This window comes from Phascolarctos cinereus, unplaced genomic scaffold, assembly GCF_003287225.1.
Source record: "Phascolarctos cinereus isolate Bilbo 61053 unplaced genomic scaffold, phaCin_HiC Scaffold_5;HRSCAF=322, whole genome shotgun sequence".
NCBI lineage: Eukaryota > Metazoa > Chordata > Mammalia > Diprotodontia > Phascolarctidae > Phascolarctos > Phascolarctos cinereus.
Genome location: NW_027555958.1, coordinates 269,061,555 through 269,074,759, shown reverse-complemented (window position 1 = coordinate 269,074,759; position 13,205 = coordinate 269,061,555). Strand labels below are relative to the sequence as shown.

Sequence of the window (13,205 nt, the reverse complement as noted above, 5' to 3'; positions counted from 1 at the left end):
TCTTTGTGATTTCATAAAAACATACTTGTCATATTGGTTCTAATTATCAAGGCTGCTCCAAGATAGAGTCAGTCTGGGTTGCCTCCTTCATGTTTATCTGTATGCATGTCATATTTTCCCTGGTAGATGACAAGCTCTGTGAGGGTAGGGGCTGCCTGATATTTTTTTATCTTTGTATCCTCAGTGCTTGGAAGTCTTGCAAATAGTAGCACTTTTGCTGTCTGCTGAATGAGCACATGTTAGAAAACACCTACCGATTTTTGAATGATTGATCCAGTTAACATTATACCTTACACACAGTGGGTCTGAAACAGCTAACAACACTAAGATAAAATTTCCCTTCTCTCAGTCACAAACAGCAGCAGCAGCAATTCAATTCAAAATATCTTTTATTAGAAACACTGAATTTCAAGACAATTGATTACCATTATTCTAGAAATTAGCCTGAATTCCCTGAGCTCCATGGACTAGATGACACCAAGCATCTGTTTAAAGCCAAAGCCCAACAAACAGCTGGAAGAGCCACAACCACTGTGGGCAGATTCCATGACTGTCATGACCTCTGTAAGACTAGAGAACAGTTGTTAAAAGGAATATCCACCCAACTTACACCTTTTAGCATATGTCATGGCTAACCTTCTAGCACCACCTCAGACTAAAGATTAAAATGTGCAGTCTTAGAGTACTGCCTTCCCTGTTCATTGAAATCTGTTTAACTGTTTACGTCATATCAATAATGTCTGTGCAGGGTAAGGTCTTTAGTTATAAGTGGGCTATTCTTTACTCTCAAAGGCAAACAGTGTCGAAAAGTAAAACTCAGGGTCAGGGTAGTAAGCCATCACGAAGTATAAAAACATCCACAAAGAGAAGGGATGCTGAAGAACGCTACTCCTGCCACACAGAGAGATGACGGACTGTTTATGCAGGATGAGAGACCCTCTGGACATGGCCAATGTGGGAATTCACTTCGCTCAACTAAGCATTTTCATTACAAGGGCTTTCTTTTCCTTCTTTCTTCCTCAGTGGGAGAGGTGAGGTAGAAGGGAAAGAAAATAAATGCTTTTTAATTGAAAAACATCAATTCAAAAAAGAAAGACATCTGAATCATCATCAAAAGGCTAAGTGGGCCTTCAAATCTAGACTAACCTGCCTTATCACCCTAAGTAGAAACACAAACACCCAAGGTCAGGACATCTATAGAACCAGTTACAGAAAGGATTTCTTTATGAGTTTTCTTCTCCCTCCAAAAGGGTAAAGGATTAAACAGACCTGTGTCCCTCTAGTTAGGACCAGCTGATGAGAAACTGTTCCCCCACCGACAAAGACACAGGGATGTCCAGGATCTGAAAAAAAAAAAAAAACAATACAACCAAGCTCAGAAACAAGGAATCTACATAGCAACTAAGAAAACAATGCTCAGACCCTTTTTGCTTCAGACCCTTTCTGATAAAGACAAATAATTCGGGCCTACATATAAGGCTATTTAGAAGGTGGGGTAAGAACCCAGACTTCCCAGTTACCACATTGCCTCAGTTTACTCATCAGTTCAAAAGGATACCACTTCTCCCTACAGGGGACTTAAAAAAAACCAGACCTGTGATTTCATAAGTATGGGGGCTCTTGGTGAGTAAATGCAGATTGGCACTTTTTTCTGCCACTCTGTGGTCTCTGAGTTGCCTAGGCCACCAAGGTTAAGCGCCCAGGGTCACACAGCCAGTACGTGTCAGATGTGGAATTTCTACCCAGGTCTTCCAGATTTTCAAGGTCAGCTTTCAAATCACTATGCTAATATGCCTTTCTCTAAGAATTTGTCATTGTTAATTATTTTACTGTTTTGAAAATAAGGTGCTAACCACTTCTCTTGCTACACAGCACCAATGACACTATCCTAGAGAGTCTAGGAGAAAGATTAGCAAGCAATTCACTAAAAATAGGCCTTGAGATATGAAGGCCATATTTCCTTCACTCCCCACCTCAGGGACTAAAGATGCAAGTTAAATGTTTGCCCAATGCACAACAATGACTACAGGATTTCCTGGCTGCCCATTTGATGAAGTTTTAAAGCTTTCACAGGCCTAGCTTAGCAAGAGTTTCTAAGGGTAGGTATCAAGGATAACAATTTTCTGCTCTCTTCATATTTATCCTCTCTCTTCATATTTATCCATGTTCTGGTGGAATTCTGAGAATATTTATAAGCTTTTCTTCAACCCTTGGAAACCAACCCCTCCACAAAGACTCTTTTTACCATTACTACTTGGACTCTTAATTCTCTTGCCTTGTTATCAGCATCATAGGAAAAGTTGAAGACTGGGACACCATTGGAGACAACCTGATGGGGGTTGCTGGTCACACCTAGGACAGTCACTTTTCTCAATTTCAGGCTGGTGCCCTCACTGGTCACTTGTACCAGGTCATTCAGAATGACATTCTGCTTCAAGCAAGAGGAAGATAAAAGCATTGATGTTAAGGGGAGGTGGTTGTAACCAGGGACTTACAGAGTCAAAACTAAGATTCACCACTTCCTAGTGACAATGGGGAAATCACTGAGCCTCCCTGGGGGGAATGATGCTTGCTTGGACCTCACCTGGCTGTTGTGGGGGAGATGGTTGGTAAAGCATAATCTCGATCAAGATGGTGGGGCAAATCTCCAGAACGTTCAACCACAAAGTCAAGTATCCCAGGTCTTTGATGCTTCCTCTTCTTCTTAAAAAAGGACTATCTATTGATAGTCCTGTAGAAATAGGTTCCATTTCCTTTTAGGGTAAACCTTCTCTATTAAACAAGAAGCCTAATTCCAGACACCTGAAGTCACTACTGTTAGGATGGGTACCCTCTTCTGATACATAATCACACCTGGTCAATCAATTCCACATTCTAGATTTGAGACTAGCACCTCTCCCCCCAACTCCTGGCCTCTACTTCTGCAACTGCCTGATCTCAGCTACAAGGACTCACTCACATTGTAAGCCACGAACATGATTTGGGTATAGTGACCCCATTCCAGTGTACCGAGGGTCTCCCCATCATCCCAGAACAGCTCCCCTTGGGCCACACCACTTGGAGTTAAGGCCACAATCAAGGTCATGGGCTTATTGCGGGATTCGTGGTGGTGAGGCCAGGATCCTAGTTACAGGGAACAGGACAGAGACACTTCATGAGATGCCTGGGACTGCAGTATACCAGAGCCTAACAGGGGAAACCTAGAGGACATGCAAGACTGGGGACCCAAGTTCTGCTTGACCCCAAAAAGCCTAACCAGGAGCAATGGGTAGAAGGATAGCAATCTAAGGACAACATTTCTAACAAGTATAGCTTCTGTCTCAAAGTAGAACTGGATGCCTCGGGAAGCAGTGGGTTCTACTTAATTATCTTCAGGAGAGGACTAGATTATTATAGAGAGAATTCTTGCCTCAGTTATGGGTTAGACTAGATGGCTTCTGAGGTCCTTTTCCATTCTGAGATACTGGCAGAGTCGGATATGCACAATGCCTGCCTGGCAAATAGCAGATACTTAAAAAATTATTGATTTTTTTAATTAAGTCTTAAGACTGCTCTCACCCCTGCCTCTAGGTCCTATCCATACTTCCCACAAAACAGGCTGGGAAGACTTTATCAGGTCAGTATGTGTAGCTTCCAAGAACTCGAGTTCCTGCTGGTTCCTTCCTTCTCCCACCCCCACACTCCCAGAAAAATGCAAAATTATACAGGTCCTCCTACAGGCTATCAGGCAAATGACTAACTGCCCTATGGTCTAGTCCTACCCTGGACTGGCCATGAAACCTTCCAACAGTGAAATCAGCTTGAGATTATGGAAAAGATGTATGAGTCCCAACACCATCAGAAGATGAGGAAATATGGGAAACACTATTAGCTGAACATAATTTCTAGTTCAATTTCTTGAGCAAGGTGGAGATGGAAAGGGATTTCATAGCAGTCCTGGTGGTAAAGAGATCAAACCACTTAGAACCCCTTTTGCACCTGCAGTGGAAGGATATACCCAGCGCGGAGATGAACATTGATCACATCTAGTGGTGCAGGCAGGGTGAACCATTGTCCTTTGCTATGGATGACTGAGCCATGGAGAGCAGGAGACAAAGGAGATAGGTCATTAAGAGGCTCCATTGGTACCTGGGAAGACAGAGATTAAGTCAACAAGGGGTTTAAGCACTAACAAAGTCCCTGCCTCTATCAGGAACCTATCTGATTCTCTCCCTGCCTCTGAGGGGAAAGACAAAGTAGACAGAGTCTAAGAAAGAATGGGATATGAAGACAATGCCTTCTACTGTAGTTTACTGTAGTATTCCAGGTCAAGACTTCAGCGACGGGGCACAAAGGAATAATGTCTTTCCTGAAGTAGAGGAAAATGCTAATAACTCCTCCTTTCAGGGACCCCACTGTCCATCTGGCAAATGTGCTAGGATGTACCCTCCGAACCCTCTTCCTGAGTTGTGAGTGAGGCTAGGGAGACTCTCTGAAATGCCCATAGAAACCATACAAGTTTTAAAGGTAACAGATTCACCTCCAAAAGCGGGTACCATGTGCCTGAGGGAAAGTAGCCATTCACTTCGATCTTTCCAACTTCAAGTACTGGAGTAATGAGGAGAGCTTCCCCCCACAGGAACTGTTGGTCCAGTGTCCAGGTGTTTTGGTCCAAGGGAAATCTATAAAAACAACAGGTCTGATAGGTATACTGGGAAGAGAAGTACTACAGGAGCCAGGGAAGCTATGGGCTTTGCTCACTAGGTAGCACATGATACCCATATTTTACAAGTGAGGAAACTGGGTCTCAAACAGGGGCTGGGTCGGGAGGCAGTCTACAATGGGGGTCCTTGGGAATGAGTCAGTTCTTCCCTTGAACAACTCTGGCACCCTATCCTGTTTTTATTATAAAATTATTATTACAGTGTACAAAGGAATGGGCTATGCATTAGAAAGTATGAGTTAAAATTTTAGTTTAAACAGTAATCAACTAGTGGTATGACTTGGAGCAAATAATTTCATCTGTCTGGAACTTGGTTTCCTCATTTGTAAAATGAGGTATATGGACCAGATAAGTTTTAATTGCTCTTTCAGATCTAACATTTTGTGAATCTGCCACAATAATGAATAACATTTTATATAACCTTGTATATCTTTTAGCTCTTTTTAGTGAATTGATTGCAAATCTTTTTCCTAGACTCTCTAAAATAGTTGCATTGATCCTATGTAGCATTAGAAATGGTTAGGCATTCATCTTGGAGTGGGGGGAGGGTCAAGATGGGTGAAAATTTGAAATTCAAAATCTTGCAGAAGTAAATGTTGAAAACTAAAAATAAAAAAATTTATATTATAAAAAAAGAGAGAGAAATGGTTAGGCATTAACCTAATTAGGTTAACCTAACAGCTGTCCACAGTTGCCTGGCTTGTTAGTGGCAGGTTGGAACATGATTTCCTGACTCCTGGTCTAAGATTTTTTCTACAAAGCCACACTAGGTTTAAGAGTAAATCAATTTGAGGTAAGTCAGCTTAAACTCTCCTTTAGAGGAAAACCAAGGCATTGAAAGAGGGAGATTGCAGAAATAGGATTTCACAAATTTGGGGGGCTGAGACAAAGTGGCAGCATGGTATTTTGCTGACTGGAAGGAGAGGTGAGGAGGTAGACCCAGGGTTCAGAGGATAACTCTCCTAGGCCAAGGTAAGCTTTGGGGCACTGAGGCTATGTCTAACGTAGGAAGAAAGGGGGAAATGCTTACAGGCATGGCAGTGGTAGGGTGTCACAGGCTACATTTTTAAATCTTATATCTAGCTAAGTACAAAAGAAACAAAAACAAAAACAATGAAAATAAGGAAACTGAAGGCTTATATGAACTGATGCAGAAAAAATATATGTGATTATAAAAATATAAACAAAAACAATCATCAAATGGAGCTGTACCATATCAATTGCTGTGACCAATTTAGTCAAGATAACACAGCTGCCTCCATTTGGTGGAGGTAGAAGGACAGCAGGTGCACTGGTGCATGCAGTCAGAACTTTGTCAGGTAGACTTCTAAAAAGCTTTTTCTTTGTTACAAAGAAGGGTTTGATGCAGGGGAATTATATTGGGGAATGAATGTAATGAGGAAAAAAAAAAGAGGGGGACAGCTAGGTGGTGCAGTGGATAGAGCACCAGCCCTAGAGTCAGGAGGACTTGAGTTCAAATCTGGCCTCAGACACTTGACACTTTACTAGCTGGGTGACCCTGGGCAAGGCACCTAACCCCACTGCCTGGCAAAAAAACAAAACACAAAACAAAAACAAAAAACTAAAAGGCATCAATCAATACATAAAAGGTGGGCAAGATAACACGTTTCTAGAAGGTGGCCTAAACTTAGAACAGGAGTAAGGAAGTGGAGAAGTCCCTGCTTTCTGTAACTCTGCTTTCCTGTTTCACTGATTCTGCCTAATAAATGTTTCTAAATTACATCTCATGCTCATTCAGTGGCTTGTCAGTGATACCACTCAAGTCTGAACAGAGCCACCTACAGCAGCTGCTTGCTATGCTATGATGCCTCACTGTAAAATGGCCATCAATTCTACTAGACGTAGGAAGGAACCTAAAATGAGACAAGAGGGCTCCAGGATGCAGGACTGCCTTGAAACCAGGGTCACACACAGTCTATTCCCTCCCCTGCTCAGGAATACTTACTCCAAAAACAGGGGCCGAGCCACAGTCTCTCCACGAGAATGGGCTTTGTAGAACAGGGTATAGAGATAGGGCAGGAGCATGTAGCGCAAGGTAAAGGCTCTCCTCATAGCCTGCTGAGCCTCTTCACTGAACACATACGGCTCCTGGGGCTGTAAAGGAGGAAGCAGGAAGAGGCAGGCATGACCCACCTGTCTGTCCCTAAGTCTGTCTCAGAGCTCTTCTCGGATGGAAGGGGAATGCCTCAGAGTGAGGTCACAGACCAAGCAGACACAAGTTACCTAAAGAGCCTTAGCAGTCCCTGGAGGTAGGAAGAGCTGGTGGTCAAGTTATATTTACTTACTTGTCATTTTGTACAATTAACTCAGCACTCACCCACATTCCTCCAGCTTCTCCAAGCTGAATAACACCAGTAGAGAATCCTTCTTCCAGAGCTAGAGTAGGCTGCCAGATGCTATTACCCAGTCACACTCTCCCACTACAGATGGGAAGCTAGAGCCATGTGTGTCTAGCCAAGTAGGGGGACCTTCTTTCCAAACCCCAAAGTCTTTTGGATTCTCCAGACTACACGTTCAGGTCTCAGGCAGATATGGAGGGAGTAAAGCATAGGAAAGCCTTTCAGCACAGGCCATACCCTCCTTTTATTGTTCAGCTGTTTTTCAGTCATGTCTGACTCTCCATGACCCTCTTTGGGGTTTTCTTGGCAAAGATATTAGAGTGGTGCACCATTTCCTTCTCCACCTTATTTTACAGATGAAGAACTGAGGCAAACAGAGTTAAGTGACTTTTCCAAGGTCACACAACCAGTAAGTGTCTGAGGCCAGATTTGAACTCAGGAAGATGAGTCTTCCTGACTTCAGGTCCAGCACTCTATCCACTGTGCCACCTAGATGCCCTTTCCCTCCTTACCTGGTTATATTTGTTATTGTGGTTCCGCATGAAGGGATAAAAGGCCCCCAGCTGGGTCCATCGCACACACAGTTCTTCTGAAGTATTGCCCGAGAAGCCACAGATGTCTGCTCCCACCAAAGGTACCCCATACAAGTTAAAGAGTAGCACCTCTTTAGGGAAAGAGAAAAAAAATCTAAGATAGGGTGCCAGTTGTTCAAGGAAGAAGTGACTTATTCCCAAGGATCCCCATCATAGACTGCCTCCCCCACTCTCTCCCTAGACATGGTAGGCACCTAATGAATGTTCATCTAGCTAATGAATCCTCATTAAGACCTGCAAAAAAGGGACAAAGCATAATCTCTTTCTCTCTCAATCTCTCTCTCTATCTTCTATTCTCTCCACCTCTCTCTCAACAATCCCTTCCCAATGGTTACTAATAAGATACTTATCCTTTGCAGATAGGTAACTTACAGTCAGTAGAACAGAAGAAAGAAAAAGTAATTTTTTGTTATAACTAGCCTCCCTTGTGAACTATGAGATGTTGTTGTGAGATGGATGGTCAGAAGGAGGTATGTTCAGTCTGAGCTTACAGACAGTAAATATGAACTTGTTAACATGGACTTGTTAGTATATATTTTCTTTGTTGTTGATTAGTCATTTTAGTCATGTCTTACTCTCCATGATTCCATTTGGAGTTTTCTTGGCAAAGATACTGGAGTGATTTGCCATTTCCTTCCCCAGCTCATTTTACATATGAGGAAACTGAGGCAAACAGGGTGACTTGCCCAGGGTCACATAGATAACAAGTGTCTGAGGCCAGATTTGAACTCAGAAAGATGAGTCTTCCTGACTCCAGGCCCGGCCCTCTATGCATTATGATGCTACCTAGCTGCCTACCTATTTTCTAACCTCCATATTAAGTGAAACCTGAGAGAGCCAGTTGTAAGCTCTTGGGAGTTTTGGGTGGAATCCTTAAGGCAGTCTCACAGGATAATGATGATGACAGTAGAACATGGTCATTCACCTGGCTGGAAGAGGTGAAAGGGAAGCAGACCACCATTACTCAGCTAGTGAAAGTCACTGTCCTAATCCTGGTCCTTTTCAGGAACCAGGTATAAAGACCTTCTTGCCCTGAAATCTCCTGCTACTCATGAAGGCTGTGTCTGTTTTGCCCTATGTCCTGAACCACCTAAGAAAACAACACTACTCTGGCTGCCTATTACCACAAAACAGCTAGGTGGGTAGAACATGCTGCTTTCCAAGGACCAAAACCACTTATCCAGCCCAGGAGGGGCTTGGAGCCTCCAGCCTTCGCTGGGACTCAGTTTGGAGATTCACTCTGCCCTGTGTCAACAAACCAACTGAAAAAAAACCAAACCTCAACTCTCCAATTCTGCCAAGTACCCAGGGAAGCAGAATCTGTACTCTATCCTGCTACACCAAAGCATCTAAGAAAGAAAACACGATACTTCACCCTTCCGTAACCATAATGCATCTCAACACTAGTCCTTTCACTGAAGGACCAGAGCCTCAGACTCAGACATCAGACCTGACCAGGAGCCAAGTTCACACTCCATGTGAGGTCATTCTCTGGGTCCCTTACATACTAAATGGTTACAAAAATATAAAACATTTGTTGAGTTGCATAGAGCAGACTGACAGGATACAGAGCTGGCAGCAATACCAATTTCCTGGCCCTAGTATGCCAATAGCTGTGGTTGAAAAATGAGATGAAATAGACAGAAAGGAAGTATCTAAGAAAAAAGGATTGATTTCTTATCCTTTTCCTTCTAGGAATTCATCCAGGAGCAATAACTTGGAAGAGCCATCAGCAATAACCCACGCTTGGTTTGCTGTATTATAATAACTCATCTCTAGGAATGGACTGGAGCAAAGAGCAAAGCTCTCTATTAGTTACATCTTCTGGAAAAGTTTATGCACACTTTGATAAGGCTGGAATTCCAGCTTTTTGTTTTTATTATACAATGATTATTACAGTGTACAAAGGAGTGGGCTATGCATTAGAACATACGAGTTAAAATTTTAGTTAAAACAGTAATTAACTAGTGGTATGACTTGGAGCAAATAATTTCATCTGTCTGGAACTTGGTTTCCTCATTTGCAAAATGAGGCATATGGACCAGATGAGCTTTAATCGCTCTTTGAGATCTAACATTCTGTGAATCTGTCACAATAATGGATAACAATTATATAACTGTGTATATCTCTTAGCTCTTTTTTTACATTATTCTTAATGTCCCTGGGAGGTAGGTAGAGCAGGCACAGGGTGGCTCAGTACATACAGTACTGGAGCTGGATTCACAAAGACCTGAGTTCAAATCCAACCTCAGATACTTACTAGCTGTGTAACCCTGGGCAAGTCACAACCTCTGTCAGTTTCTACATCTGTAAAATGGGAATAACAATAGCACTCACCTTCTAGGACTGTTGGATCAAATGAGATACTATACGCAAAGCACCTTGCAAATCTTTAAGCACTACATAAATGCTACCTATTATTATGGTTCCTCTCCCATTTAAAAACTTTTAACAATAGCAACCAAAATATACATAGAAACTTAAAATTTGTAAAGCATTTTCTTCACAAACCCCAATGAGGAGGCAGCTCAAACAGTATTGTCCCCATTGTACAGATGGCATAAAGGAGGCTCAGAGAGAAGGCTATACAAACCTTGTAAAGTCTGAGGTGGGATTCAATTCTTGGCCTCTGGGCTCCAGGCCCGTTCTTCTTATGATTACACCATATCATGCCTCCATTATTTTTTTTTTAAACTTTTTAGGTATTTGGGGTTAAGTGACTTGCCCAGGGTCACACAGCTAGTAAGTGTCAAGTGTTTGGTCTGAGGCCGGATTTGAACTCAGGTCCTCCTGGCTTCAGGGCCAGTGCTCTATTCACTGTGCCACCTACCTGCCCCTCCATTATTCTTGTTTAAAGGGAGAAATTAAATCTCAATTCAAAAGACATTTATCAAGTGCTTTTGTGCAAAGTGGGAAAGGGAAGTTCTCTATGAAATAAAGATTAAGTGACTTACCAAAGGTCACACAGAGAATCACTAACTAGAACCCAGGTGTCTGGAATCTCAGTACCTTGATTTTTTCCCATCAAAGTCCACGAGTGACCTTGTGACTCAGATAGCCACAACCCACACCACCTCCACAGAGTTCTTGGCCAGGTTTGGTTCCCCGGCCTTTCTTAAACTGGCCAGACTGGCACTGTGGCTCTTGAGAGTCAAAACAGAACCCCCTGATGCAGGGTACAGCCAAGCGCCCAAGGAGGGAGGGGTAGAAAGCAAGCACGGGAGAAGTTCTCTCTCCTCTATGGGAAGGGCCAGCTGTGGGTCAGAATTAGAGCTATATTGGAAGATGAGAGCCAGTGACCTGCCTGCTGAAGCAGCAAACAGAGAAAAATTGACAGAAGTGTTAAGTCAGACTAGAAGCTAAGAGAATCAAGTGAGATTTCAGCCAGATTCTTAGTGATCCAAGGCAAGACAGAGATGAAGATTCCCAGTTTCCAGCTATTATCTTGTTGGAATCTCATGACAACCCTATGTTGTGACAGCCAAACTAGGATTGTAACAATGCATCCCACAATGCCTACTTTGCGGTTCTTATAACTCTTTTTACAGGGTATATTAAAAAATATACAGAAGTCTGGAGGTATCATGCCAACTAGGGTATTGGACCTGGAGATAAGAAAGCCTGAGTTTGAATTCTGCCTTAAACACTGGGTAAGTCACCTAACTTCTCCCGGCCTTAGTTTTCTGATCTGTAAAATGGGAATAATAGCAAAACCTACCTCTTAGGATCAAATGAGATAGCATGTAACGTACTTTGCAAGCCATAAAGTGCTATATACTTGTTAGCTTCTATTTTTAATGTTATAATATAAAGAGCCTATGATCCTATGTCTATTATTAGGAGTTTTTAAACCACAGATGCTACCTTTTCTTTTTGTGAATTAACTTTACTTGCTAGGGAATGCATCAAGGGAAGCTTTTCACCAAAAACACATTTCTCAAAGCCATTTCCTGTTACAATGATCAATTATCTAAAGATAATGAGAATTCATTAGGATACTATTAATTAATACTAATGGTTTATTCTACTGCTTACCTATGCAGTTTATTGCTTGCTGTTATTTTACTTCTTACCTCTAACGGGCAAAAATCTTTCCCCGTGTCCAAAATTACTTTTGGCATTACTTTAATGCCCACAGCCACCCAAAGTAAGAAAGTTTTGTTTTTTTTTTTAAACAGCACCTTAGTTCCTAAAGATAATGACTTTTTGCATCCTGGGCACAGATAGGAAAAATCAGAAGTTCTGCTCAGACTTAAGCATCCCACCTAGCTAATCACTCCCCTACAATCCCTGGGAACTGAAAACTGAAACATCACTAATTTGCTTCAAAGATAGAACCTTTTCTGTACAGAAAGAGAAAGCTCATGAGCCTTCTTTAGCTCCTCCATGAGCCACCTTAGGGCTGCTATGCACCAGGATAGCAGGATCTGATCTGAGATTGGATGGAGACCCATCTTATGCATTGTATGCCCAACCCTCACACCCCCATCCATGCACCTCTGTGCTTCCCAGAGAAAACTTAAGACCCAGAGGAACAAGAACAATCTGGTTCTAAGTTAACCCTCCAAGACCTCTGCTGGCTACAAAAAATGTCTTTCAATAAACCTATTAGGAAACACAAGTTATGTGTGGCTTGTTTCTTTTTTTCCCCTGGGCGTGGCAGTTAGTTGATTGCAAAATCAACTAATGTATGGGGCAACTCCTGCTAAATGTAGGAAGTATAGACAAAAAGAAGCTAATTACTATGTGACCCTGAGCAAGTCACTTAACCCCAACTGCCTAAAAATTAAAAAAAAAAAGAATCTAATTGACTTTTCAATTATTATTATAAAACCTAAAGTAATCCTAATCCGTCTAGTGAGTATAATTGTATACAATTTACAGATGAGGAAAATGAGGCTCAGCAGATTGAGTGCCTTGCCCAGAGTTACATGGCTATGAAGTGCCCAAGGTGGGTTTTGAACACAGATTTTTCTTGACTCCAACACTAGCATCTAATGCCATGCTGACTTTCAGATTGGGCCACACTTCACCCCCTAATGAAGTCAGATCCCTCTTGCTGGGGTTGAAGCATGATGGTTCTTTTGGTAGCCCACAGCCAGACCTGTGCCCATTACCTGAGTTTCAGCCAGTCCTGTGATCACAGAAAGATTTTTAAGGGGGTTAGTCCCCAGGGTGTGGAACAGACAGGATCACAATGTGGGAATGAGAGGATGCTACTGATCAGAGGCAACACTGGCATTAATGGTGGCAAAAGTACAAAAGTTTTGGGGCAGCTAGGTGGCACACTGGCCCTGGAGTCACGAGGACCTGAGTTCAAATCCAGCCTCAGACACATAACACTCACTAGCTGTGTGATTCTGGGCAAGTCACTTAACCCCAATGCCTCACAAAAAAAAAAAGTACAAAGATTTTTTTTTTGTTTCCTGTATGCACTAGTGATGTGGTCACTGGAAACACAATTCAAAATATAAAAAGTACCCACCAATCTGGCTGCCCTCCTCTTGCCTTGGCCCTGGCAGATCCTTCCCTCCCTGTATCTATTATTCA

The 13,205-nt window shown here is 42.4% G+C and overlaps 1 protein-coding gene across 1 annotated transcript in view; it reads right to left on the bottom strand.

Annotated features, from left to right (window-relative positions):
• Nucleotides 1-13,205, bottom strand: part of GAA (alpha glucosidase) — a 49,382-nt gene that overhangs the window by 5,905 nt on the left and 30,272 nt on the right. Inside the window, 8 exon segments of the mRNA XM_021000778.2 lie at nucleotides 1,270-1,343; nucleotides 2,276-2,428; nucleotides 2,960-3,105; nucleotides 3,108-3,123; nucleotides 3,979-4,128; nucleotides 4,520-4,661; nucleotides 6,669-6,817; nucleotides 7,575-7,726. Coding sequence (XP_020856437.1) covers nucleotides 1,284-1,343; nucleotides 2,276-2,428; nucleotides 2,960-3,105; nucleotides 3,108-3,123; nucleotides 3,979-4,128; nucleotides 4,520-4,661; nucleotides 6,669-6,817; nucleotides 7,575-7,726 — 968 coding nt within the window. The 3' untranslated portion in view covers nucleotides 1,270-1,283.